This window comes from Triturus cristatus, chromosome 5_2 (assembly GCF_964204655.1).
Source record: "Triturus cristatus chromosome 5_2, aTriCri1.1, whole genome shotgun sequence".
In the NCBI taxonomy this organism is placed as follows: domain Eukaryota; kingdom Metazoa; phylum Chordata; class Amphibia; order Caudata; family Salamandridae; genus Triturus; species Triturus cristatus.
Window position 1 is genome coordinate 958809866 of NC_140588.1, and position 12793 is coordinate 958822658.

General features: G+C 45.4%; 1 protein-coding gene across 4 annotated transcripts in view; it reads left to right on the forward strand.

The window, feature by feature from the left end:
- The window catches only part of LOC146829464 (phosphatidylinositol-binding clathrin assembly protein-like), a 704267-nt gene that overhangs the window by 458852 nt on the left and 232622 nt on the right, over window positions 1–12793 (forward strand). For all 4 annotated transcript variants that reach the window (XM_085608147.1, XM_085608148.1, XM_085608150.1 and 1 more), the window contains exons 14-15: window positions 8791–8919; window positions 9006–9036. In XM_085608147.1, the coding sequence (XP_085464273.1) occupies window positions 8791–8919; window positions 9006–9036 (160 nt within the window). The remainder of the gene's footprint in view (window positions 1–8790; window positions 8920–9005; window positions 9037–12793) is intronic.

The window sequence follows — 12793 nt, forward strand, 5'->3', positions numbered from 1 at the left end:
AATGTTATCTTACCAGTTATTACTGATTTTTCTCTTCCTGATAATTATATTAACACTAATATTTAAGGTGTTGAAACTAAACCTGCTTGTGCAACATCTACCAAGTGCCTATGAATTTGTTTAGCAGTACACAAAGTAGGAAATCTCCCTTAATATCGGAGTTATTAATTACCCCAAAAATGTACTTGAAAGCATTTTCTAATTTACTAGAAGCCTATAAGCAATAAGCTGAATCTTTTTGTACTCTAGAAAGAACTTTGTTTTCTATTCTATATTTATTTGAAAGGTCTGCTAGTACCTTACCAAATTTGAAATACCCTTTCAGTGAACCATCTAAATCTTGTCCCAAAGGCGATGGGGATCTCAGACATTGGCTATAGAGACAATATCAGCAAAAAATGTCTACATTAGATGACACCTTTCGATACCAAGACCAAATATGTATTGGACCATTAAGAGGGAGTGGCTCTGAAAAAGATATTTCTCAAGTTGTATGGTCACATATTGAAGTATGAGCTGCTCGAATTCGGTCCTTTAGGTCAAAGAAAGGGAGAAGAAAAAAACCCTCAAATGTTCAGACTAATGTCAAGCTTACACATTATGAACTCTGTTTGAAGACTAATGTGCAGATAACAATGTAAGTATACCCCTGACAATACCCCCACACTTTTCCCTATTTTTGTAAAGTGGTGGGGAAAAAGAGTTGGAAGTAGAAAGTGAAAGCCGGAAAAAAACCTTGGTAAGTAAGAAAGAAATAAGCATAGGATAAAAAGAAAACTTTGTAGGATAGATAAGCAGTGCAAAAGAAAAATGAAATTTCCTCTTGCTTTGACTAATAGTACATCTCAGTTAGTGGTGCAACAAAGGGACAGTCTTCCACTACCGCAGTGTGTAGATAATGATACTCCAAGCACTGGGCAAAATAATTATTCAGTCAATTCTGTGGTACAAGTGCATGCTCCTAAAGATAGGCCAACAGAAGTGACTATGCGTGGAAACAATGTACGATCAAGTCCTGAACTTAATCCAGATATAAAGGTTTTTGCACCATCTACAGCATCCTTTTCATTGAGAATAAATGGAACAGCAATACACTTACTTTCATCTAAAGACTGTAATTTTTCTAGAATTCCACCTACAGTAGATTTTATAGTACTCTTCAATAAACAAATTATACCTTTGAATAGATCCTTTCTATTAAATTGTATGTCTTAAGTAGAAGCATTGAGAATGGTGAGAAGTAGTGTTACAAACACAACCTAAATGGGAGTAGGTGGTAGAGAGGAGGGATAGTTGGGAAGTTGGTCTATTGGAAGGCATTGAAGATGGGGTCTGTAGGACTATGTCTGGCGGACTATGGGAAATTAAGTGTTGACTGCCCTCGTCCATGGCTACGGACGGGGGGTGCATTCTTACCCAATTGTTATTTTCATAGTTTTGACCGGTAACTGAATGAAGACTAACAGTCCATTTGTGTGAATGTACTATAATGAAAACGCCATTAAAGTTTGTTTTTTAAAAAAAAAGTAGTGATACAAACACAGTTACAATTATTGAATTATATAGTGGCAATCATTCAAGAGTTACCTGTAACTCAAAAGTTTTGGGTTTTGTTAATCTGATCTTAAAAAATGGTGAATATTTTCTTAGTAGATGTTATCACTTTAATTCCCATTACAAAATTGTTAAATCACGGTTTTCAGTAACTTAGTGATGCAGAAAAGCATGATGACTAATTTGTGTAAAGAACCTGTGTTAAAAAACACCAAGGCTACAGTAGCAACTTAAAGGTAGGAGGGAGGACTGTATCTATATTACTAGAAGAAGAAGAATCTTGTATCTCCTCTAAAGATTGCTGATCTACTACATTGGGACTGGTTGGCGAATACACTTAATCATAGATCTAATAAGGGACAAATGATCTGTAAGCAAATGGGATGAAAGTCCTACCCTGGAATATGGCAGAATTTCTAATTGCCAAGAAAAAATCTGCCTTTTTAAATGGTTTGAGCAGATACTATCTGTATTCAACAAATGTGGTCTATTAATGGCATGGAACTTGAAACATTTTTGTTTTTAGTTGTCCTGACAGGAAATCCTGGAAGGGCCATGCACAGGGGGTATGGTGACCCTACTAAGTTAGCATTGTATACGTTTTTATTGTCTGATTAACCACTTGTCAAATGTAGTAAAGGGTATAAAAATGAATGGGAAATATAATTGCAAACTCTGAAATCCTTTCTTTATTGTTGGTATATTCTATATTGCGGCGGGTATAAGGAATTTTTCTTTGACTAAATCTATATTGTCATTTATGTCCCATGTTATTGAACAGGAAAAAGTTTGCCATACAATCCTGCTTGGCGATCTCAATGCTAAAGTTTTTAACCAAGCAATAGAGATTTATGCAGACAAAGAAAAAGAGGCAGCTTTAAATATTCCCTTTCCAATATTCCCTGCCGGTATTAAATCTGACAAACATGAATTATTTATCCTAGATTTCTGTAAGGAAACATGATTTTCTCATTGTAAATGGAAGGTTAGGAAAGGATATCCCTGCTAAATTCACTCATTGCTGTAGTACCTGGTCATGCATAATGGATAATTTAGTAACCTCTTACCATACTTCCCGTTTATTGTCAAATAGGAAAATATTGCTAATTCTTATAATGACTATAAAACAGTATATTTTAGGCTTTACTTTCCACTTGAAGATACACTGCCTCGGAGTATGAAGAGTGAAATGGTTTATTTTTGGAATGACCATATGCATTGGAATACAAGAAAGATAGCTAACATAAGTAAAAATGGCAGTTGATAAAATGCCTTGATTTAATTCAAATACTTTCCAAGAGTATGTATCTTATGAGATCTTTTTCAGGGGGCGGGGGGGGGGGTAGGGAGGCAAAAGCCTGTGACGCAGATGCTGAAGGCAAATTAAATTGTGAAGAGATCGTTTGAACGTTATATTGCCAGGGGAAAAAACTTGCTAATTACACATCAATTAGTCTTATGGAAATAAGGAAAATTAGGCATTGAATTCTCATAAAAAAAGCTTCAGCGAAATCGACTAGTTTGATTTGAAAGAGGCTGCAAATGCAAATATTACTGTCAGTAGTGGGAATTAATTATCACTTATAGTTACACTTACGGTGAGCTTGAAATTCATGCCTATAATACCCCTCTAAAAACATGAAAACATGCATATAAATAAGTTTACTGCATGTGCTTTAGGCCGTACATTTCAAATAAGTGTTAGTTACCTAAATTCCCATGGATAGCCTTGCCATTCTTCATAGTCCCACTCCTTATTTCATTATGTGCGTCCTCTTACCGCCACTTATCTTGAGCCGCATCGGTGTCCAGTGCCAACCCTGGAATATCTTAGAGAGGCTAAACTGCATCCGGGCCTCCTGGATGCCCCTTCCCAAGTTCTCCAGAAGCTCCACCCACTCCCCCTCATATAGATGGCAAATCAGGAAGCTGTAGTCTTGACATCACACTCTTGTATTGACCCCAGGTTTTGAGGTATGCAAGCACAGGGCAGTGGGAGATGGACAAGCGCTGCGGGCCACGTTTGCTGGTCAAGCAATGGCGCAGTTGTGCGTCGTGCCACTGCTGCGCTAGCAGCAGACCAGAATCTTCCTGCAGCTCTGCAAAGGTTTTAAGCTCGCCGTGGGACAGCATGTGAGGAAGGGTGTGAATTCACGTCAAGAGCCCTAATTGAGCATGTCCCCCACCCCCTAACCCCCTTCTCCGGCACGGATGGCATGATTGTTCCAAATGGGCATTTTGTCATGCAGGCATGCGTCCATTGAGAGGAGCTTGTGGGCTTGCGCCCAAGTTTTGTACATGGCCTGCAACATGGGATTCGGAGTCCTGGCACTGGAGGGGTCGGGAAGATGGAGGGAATTGAATCTTGGTTGGCCAGCAGTCAGTTGGTTCTCAATCGTGACTCATAAAGGGGAGTTCTTGGACCTGGGTATTCATGTACGCCAGTTGTGCTAGGAGGAGGGCCATGCAATAATGTTCCACAGATGTGAGGCTTAGGCCCCCAGCGGACCTATGGGCAAGGAGCTTTCTGATGGACAGACGAGGCCTCATTGATCCCCATATGAAGTCTTTGATAGCTCTATCCACCCGGCGATGTACTGATAGAGGTGGCAACAAGGGGAGCATGCCCAACACATAGGTGAACCGTGGGGTCCAGCTGCATGTGCTCAATGAGTGGGTTCAAATTGTCTGCCACCATGCGCTCAAAGTCCCTGGTAACGAGTATTTGAGATAAGTATTTTTCCACTAAACTGGGTACCCGGCTATGGCTGCGCACTTGGTGACACTTGATAGTGTGAGTGCCGAGGGAGACAACTTATCCGTGTACAGATTCAATGCTAAAGGTCCCCTGGGCGTGGGATTGCCCGCGATCTGGTCTGACTGGGGCAAGGCTGCTGCCAGGAGCTAGAGGGCATGGTGAAAGAGCAGAGGGGGGAGTGGACATCCCTGGCACGTTCCCCAGCGGACCACGAAAGGGTCAGAGAGGAAGCACCACAGTTAACCTGTGCTGAGTGAGTGTATTAGAGCCTGCATACTCTGGAAACGAACTCTACACCAAGGCCAAATATCCAGAGTACGGTGAACAAGTAGTCCCATTCTATCCTGTCGAAGGCTTCTCATCGTCCAACAACCTTGCCAAGGCCTCCTCCAGTAGATCCGTTGCCATCCAGACACCGTGAGCCAGTGTTCGGAGGTGGTTACTCGCCGAGAGGCCTGGTGCGAACCCCACCTGCTTGGAGTGGATAAGGGAGGGGAGGACCCACTTGAGACAAGTCGCCAGGATGCTGGCCAGTATCTTAACATCCGCGTTAAGCAGGGAAATTGGGCAGTAAATACTGCATAGGATGGGGTGCTTCCCCGGCCTGGGGAGGCCTGATATCTGGTCCCTGTTGGAGAGAAGGCCGAAGGAGCCCGACTGGTCCACCATTGTGAACCAGGACCCCCGCGTCAGAGGTGATGGCGGATATTGTCACCCCCACCTTCCACTGTCTCAGCTGCGCTGCTAAGAGCATGTCTGCTTTTCCACCTGTTTGTAGTGCCTGTGCCTAAGTTTCTGAAGTGCAGATTCCGCCTTGGAGATAAAGAGGGAGTTGAGATCCATATGCATCTTCTTTAGGCTGCGCCATTGCGTCAGTGGGGTTGTCCGTGTATGCATCTGTGAGACAGGCTATGTCCACTTCCAATGCCTTTTGCCATTCTTCCCTTTGCCTGTTGGAGAGGGCAGCATCTCTCATCAACTGGCCACTGATAGTTGCCTTCGCCGCCGGCCACAGGGTCGGGGCCAAGTCCACAGAACCCTTATTGTGCTCGCAGTAGGAGCGGACATGGTATTTAAGTGATTCCTTGCCCACTTGGTGGTTGTAGCAGGACAGGTTAAGGTGCCAGGGCTTCCTGACAGGTCGTGCCAGTCCCAGGTCCATCCGCAAGTCGACACAGGAGTGGTCCTAGAGGGCACCCCAGGGGGATCCGTGAATCGGTCACTAGGAAGGAATCCAGCCATGACTGCGTGTCATGGGCCAGAGACAGGTAGGTGTACTCCCTGTACTTCGGGTGCAGGAGTCTCTAGACGTCCTGGAAGCCGTGGTCCATTCTAATGTCGCCTAGAAAAGCCCGATCTGCATTATGTACCATGTCAGTGGCGCCTGTGCGGTCAAAGATTGCATCTCAAGCCAGGTTTAAGTCGCCCCCTACCAAAAGATGTGTTTAACTCAGGTAGGATCCAGTCCAACTGCCGGCAGAAGGCGCGTTTGGGCCTGTTGGAGTTTATACAGAGCAGATGCAAATAACCTTCTCACCAACCATCAGTTTTGCAAACAAATATCGTCCCTCTGGGTCACTCAAGTTTTGTGCGCCGTATGAGACAGGAACCTGCGAATCAGTATGGACACTGCATTTCTGGGAGGCGATCAAGCCATTCGCCACTTGTGAAGGGCAACAACTATGGATCTCCTTGTCCGCCCCAGTCCCGCCGGAGCTTCTCTGCCTCCATGAGGTGCGTCTCCTGGAGTAGTGCTATGTCTGCGTGCCTGGAGTTGAGGTAAGTTAGTACTTTTTTGGCTTCACATAGTGCATGAGGTCATTAATGTTCCAGGAGATGAGGTGAAGGCAATCGCCAATCGCAGGGCCCAGAGGAGGGAGGAAAGGACCTGTAGGACGACGCAGAGGTGTCTAAGTGGCTCTATCGGAGCGATACAAGGGGGAGAAGGGAAGGGAGGGGTTGGGAAGGGGAGGGGACAATCAGCCAGAGTTGGAGGCTGGTAAAGCGAGCAAGATAACCAACTAAAATGAGGAAATGAGACGAAGCAAGAGAAGAGGTGAGGGAGAGGGAAAAATAAATTAGAACTAATCTCACAAAGGCACAACAATTAAGAGGCGGGGGTGCATTGAGAGTTCAGTGAGCAGCAACCTGGACGATGCCCATGAGTCATCGGGCAGTCCCAGCTTCAGTGGTGAGTGGGATTTGTTGCACCCCCTGTCCTGAATGTGCTCCACCACCACTTTCAATGCGTTCTCCCCGCCACTTTGCATGTGGTGTAACTTGTCCTGATGCCGGGGCCCTCGGGCGGGTTGGCCAAGTTCTCCAGCGCAGGTTGATCCTCTGCCAAATGTCTGGGTGGCCCAGGGTCGTATCCATGGCCCTGTCATGTGGGGCATACAAGAAAGCCTGCAGCATCTCCGGGTCGTAAATGTCCTTGGACTTGCCGCCCATGGTGATCCACATCCAGGCCGGTTCAAAGAGGCCGAACTTAATATCCACTTGTGTAAATGCGGCTGGAGGGAAAGGTTAAGCTCTGTGCTGGTCAATGACCAGCACAGAGCAGACATCCCTGGAGATGTCTGCTATTGTTTGGATCTTGTGGCCATTGAAGTCGCAAGGTCCATGTGCCTTCACCGCTGTCAGGATCTGCTGTATCTGCTTGTGCCGGAGGAAGCAGGCAGTGATGGGCCTGATGCCTGTTAGGATCAGGGGTGAAATGAAAAATGGAGCAGCTTTGAAGCATCCACTCCGTGTTTCACTGTGCTGGCGGCAATCTGCCTGCACTTATAAGAGGGAGAGAGATTCCCTTGCAAACGGGTGCAGTGAGTGACTGCAATCTGCCTGCAAGGGATGTCTGAGGGAATCCCATAGGGGCGAACTGACATTGCTCCACCATTTAGATGGCGCATTGTCAACACTCCTCCTTACAGCTTATTTATCTCTGCACCTGCATCTATAATACGGCATGGGCGCAGAGGCAAAGGGATTCCCTCAATTGCATGGGGCCACACCCCATGCAAATGAGTACACCATCTGGTGATAGCGGTGGTGCTATGTGCGCCAGTGCTATCTGTACTACAGAAAGGACTGCACAAGCTTCTGTGGCCCTTTCTGCAACACCAAAATGCCCGGGGGGGGGGGTTGGGGCATAAAGTGGGCACACATGCCAGTTTCGTCACCAGGGCACTTTCCATAATACGGCTCCAGGTGTTCATTGTAGAATGTCAACAAATTATGGGCCAGCTCTCTAATTGGTTGCAAGGTTGTGAAAACCCAAAGCAAATTGTTTAAATGTAGCCAGAGCAAATACTTTTACAATAGGATTGATCCAGGATACAGTCTTAAAGGAGAGATCATTTATTTTTGTGTTTCAAAACCTTAATGTCTTCAACATAACACCAAGATTCAGTGCAACTTCCTGAAGGGCAAGCGGTTGCAGCTTGTGATACATGTGCAGTGGTTTGCCACAATACTTTTGTGTGGAGTATCATCTAATGACTTTGAGGAGGATAATCAAAACATAGATTTTTTAAAATATCATGTGAGTGAAGGGCTTTGTTTCTCCTACTCTAGCAAAGTATTTCTTAGAGATGCATTTGTCTCCGGTGCTGCAAGCCTTACGTAATACAGCCGTGCAGATGGCTTGGTCAGTGACACTTTTGCAGCTGGCATCTGATGTAATGTCAAGGCCACCATATTGATTCTCAGTAAGGCTAACTCTGCCTTTCATACTTCTGAGACTGGCAAATTGAGTACGAATAATATATAAAGATAAGTTATTTCCGCACTTTAAAAAAGTCTGGTTCGAATTTGCTTACATCATATTCATGCTTCTATTGTCAACTCCTCAGTTATTCTAGGAAATGTGTAACGACGGGTGAAGGCAGACATCACAGCAAAACATATTTCCTTTTTGCTGATCAAGGGTCTGGTAATCATTGCTCCAGCTTCTTTACAGGACCCAGACAGCCATCCCCCTGTCCTTGCTTGGCATAAGTAAATTAAGTGATGATGGAGACACATGACGGAAGCGCGCAATTTGTAAAGCAGCAGCTTCTTGTCTGTCCGTCCTACTACCAAAGCGCTTATTCCAATGCCAGCTGGTAGTGAAGGACTGAGCGAAAGTGCCATGAGTATTCCAATCACCATGTAGATGCTTTTTCATATTCTCTTCTTTTTAATCCTAGGAGTGACTCCCTATGCCTTGTATGCTTTTGTTTTAAAACATAGAAATTTTAAGCGCAACCGTACATACGCTTCTTAATATTATCCGCGTGGACTATCATACACAGAGTTCAAGATGAGGAGCTTAAATAACTTGTTTGTCTATTATTGTTGTATCTAATGGGCAGACGTTAGGTGACTATGGAAATAAGAGTTGGAAGGCATTTATAATCCAGAAGTTGCAGCTGTTATAAAGTGCTTTAAACATAATTTGTAGTTGTTCACTCACCCTGTTTTTATTGTTTTTCTTCAAGGGATTTATTTTGTAGAAGATGTTTTACAGCCAGTGTCACAACAAGGCCAAAGGTCTGGTATGACCAGCCAACAAAGTGGAAAAATTCTAGCCAATGACCTTGATTCTTCTCTTGCTAATTTAGTAGGAAGTAAGTTAAAAAAAAGTATTTGGTATTATTAATTTTCATGTGTTTGAGCAGTAAATTTACAATTGTTTTTTGTTTTTGTTTCCCAGACTTAGGCTTTGGTGGAACCCCAACCAAAAAGTAAGTTTTACTGAAAATATTTTGAGTTCTGCCTTATTCGCTGTTTAGTATTTTGAAGCAGTAAGATGTGATAACTGGAATCCAAGTTTGCAGCGTATTCCGCAGTAGACCATATGCTCTGCACTCCGGCCATCTAGTGTTGCATGTAGACATTACATGTTGTTTTTCTTTAACATTTTTGCTTTCAGTGTGACTGGTGTTCCCTCTGCTGTAACAACGCACCATGACAAAACTCCATCTTAGGTTTCTCATATATGCCAACATTTTAGAATTGGAAAGTGAGAGAATAAGAAAGAAATCATGGAAAATGCATGTAAGAAAGTGCCCTCTTTCTACATGGTTGCCCCACTTTTTGCCAAACTGCTGATGTACTTTGAGAGTGCCTTGGGTTCCTACCAAACAGGTACCCAGGGCCTATGTTCTTTCCCTAAAACTGCATTAAGACAAAACCCAATTGGCACTTTTTGGCCACATGTCAGTCCCTTGTAAATGGTACCACAGGTACCAAGGGCACTGTGGTCAGGGAAGGTCTCTAAGGGCTGCAGCACTTATTGTGCCACCCTTAGAGGCACTGTACATTTACACACACACACTGCCATTGCAGGCTGCATGTTTAGGTGCAGAACAAAATTAAGTCGGCATAGCACACATCCCTGTGTGCCATGCCTACAACCCACTGCCCTGGCATAGGTCAGCCACCCCTCCAGCTGGGTGCATTATATCAGTGGTGAGGGCACAGGTGCATGAGCCCTGTACCCCTACAGTGTCTAAGCCAATTCTTAGACATTGTAAGTGCAGTAATGCCATTAAGAGTATATGGTGCTGGGAGTTTGTCATTGTGAACTCCAGAGTACCATAAGGGCTTTACTGAAAACTGGGAATTTGGTATCAAACTTCTCAGCACATTAAACCCACGCTGATGTCAGTGTGGGATTTAATTAAAAATGCACTCAGAGGGCATCTTGGAGCTGACCCTGAAAAACGACCTAACACTAGTGTCCTGGCTGAGTGACTGCTCGCCAGCTGCCTCCACCAGACATGTTTCTGGACCCCTGTGTCGAAAGCCTGCTGCTCTCGGGGGTCTGGAACAATGCACATCCTGGGACGAGGTGCCAATCCTCCTCCCATCCCAGTGTGGGCAGGGCCGACGAAGTAGATGCTTCAAAGGCTTGCCGCCTTTGTGAGCTTCCTCAGGCCTTTTGCTGGTTCCAGCAACTGGCCCCACCGGTTCTCACCCCCACTTTGGGCGGGAGAATCAGTGGGAAAACCAAGTGAGGAAGGGAGGTGTACCCACTTTTGCCAACCCCACCCCTCAGGTGGGGGAGGCGAGGTGAAGCACAACTCTGTCCCCACTATCTTGTAGATGGGGGTGCCCAGCCAACCAGAGAGAGGCATATGCCCCCTCCCTCTGGAGGGTGGCATAATAGGGGGTGTACCCACCTCAAGGTAGGGACCCATTGGTTCCAACCTTTACTTACCAGTAAAACCCCTAAATCTAGTATTTAGGGGCAAGCCCGAACCTTGCCTCTTCAGACGAGAGCCAGAGAGAAGAAGGACCGAAGAAGCCAGTCTAAACTAAGAAGAGGATGCCCAATGACTTGCCCCCCAGCCCTACCGGCCTGTACGCACTTCGAACCTGCTCCAGCGAAATCCTGGTGTGTCTGGCAGCCCTCAAGAACCCGAAGGACCTGCCCTGCCTTGCAAACCCAAGACTTTGTCTCTCGTGAGCACTGTATTTGCTCACCCACAGACTCTGGCCAAAACCGCAAGTCTGCCCCCGATGTCCACGGCCCGAGTTCGAGTGGCCCAACACCACGAGGAGGTCTCCCCGGTGATCCTGACCTGAGATCTGGTGATCTCTGACCTGCCTCAAATCTCCAAACAGCGCCTGCAGTTTATTTCTGGAGGTTCTCCCCGACCGCGACCGGAGCTGGTAAGAAAATCTGACGCCTTAAGACACCCCTGCACCAGGCGTCCCACGTCCTTGGGTGGCTTAACCGACGGTGTCCCAGCACCCCCAGGCATCCCAACTTACCTCTCCAACCGGTGGTCACCTCCAGAAGATCTTCGTCCCCGAGCCTGCAGTCCATTGAAATCAACAGTGCACCCAACGCCAAAACAGCACCCTGCACCCAGCCGCCGCTGCGGGTGTACTTTGGGTGCTAACTAGGATCCCCCTTTGCCCTGATCCTAACACCAGGAGCTTTGCTTCCACAACCTTGTGGCCTGCTGGTGTGCAGCCACCAACCGGAGGCCCCTTACCCCCCTTTGGATAACATTGGGCCTCAGCATAAAATAACGTAATATTATTTTTGATACTAGCAAATTGGTACGAGTTCAGTCTTTGAGTGTGTGACATCATTTACTGCCTGAGTGTGTACAGCAAATGCTTAACACTGTCCTCTGATAAAGCCTTACTGCTCGCCCACACTACCACAAATAGAGTAAGGTGCTATTTACTTTTACCTCTTCCTACCTTTGGGGTTCCACTGGACTCTGTGCACACTATACCTCATTTTGGTATAGTATATACAGACCCAGCTTCCTACAATGCATTTTCCCATTGAATTCTATTAAACTAGAAGTAATTTTAGGTGGGAAACTGCTAAAATAAAGCCATTATCGGCATTAAAAAATCTTGTGTCTCCCCCTTAATCGGGTCTGTTTGCATGTATCGGTTTCTTTTTCTGCCATTGGGTTATGAGTGCTTCAGGAACAGGTCACTCTGAGTTGTGAGATAGAGCATGAAAACTAGTGGCCTTAGACGTTTCTGATCGACCCCCTTGCAACACCTTTGAAATTTTGTACAAATTGCAGCATCGAATTCCTTTGGGTCTTGGAATTACAACCTCTCTTTACCGAGAAATCACAATGAGTCTGCCAGTTTGGCTTGCGAGGCTTTTCCTGTGCAGAAAAACTATTAGGCACCGATGAGCTAGATGTTGGGTACATTACAGGATGAATCACCATATATTTGAAGAGCCACTGCCTGAACTTAACTTAAAGGATGTTGAGAGAACTTACTAAAATGGTGAAAGGGGTGGGGCCTCAGGCGTCCTGGGTTCTGTGGGGAACTAAGTCTTTTACATGTGCTTTAGTGGCACTGACTTCTGAGAGCAGTCATCAGCAGGGATCCCAATTTAACAATCACCCGGGACAAAGGCGGCACCAGGGCTTACTCAGTGACCACGGAGGATCCCCCTAGTTAGCTTCTCTAAGACTAAATTAACATGGCACAAAATAGGTCCGCTCCACCCACAGGTTAACATAAAGCTCCCATCTTTGTAAACAACAAGATTACACTATAAGGGGCCATATTGTAATGGCTGCCCCTATTAACAAAAACATGTCAGCCTACAGGGTTGTCAGCCATGCTGATATCAACATTTTTGTGTGCTTCAAGAACTTCACATTTTCTATTAGAGACAAAGAATAGGCTACCAGTAGTCAAGTAATGAAAAGAGACTGCCTAAATGAGAGCAGTAGAGGTGTTCAAAACATGCCTGCCTAGCATACACCAGTATCTCAGATTTCTCTTCCAGGGGATCCTCATCAATAGTCATAAGCATTAGAATATTCCCGCCCATGTGCGGGATCCCGGAAACAGTATATTATATGTGCCCCACATATACATATCCATACATATATACCTATATGTATACACAAGCAAATGCAGCCCCTAACACCCTAGAGCTGAATCATGCTGTAAGGAATTTCCACTACACATTAGAAAAATAGCATTATAAACATGAGAAAC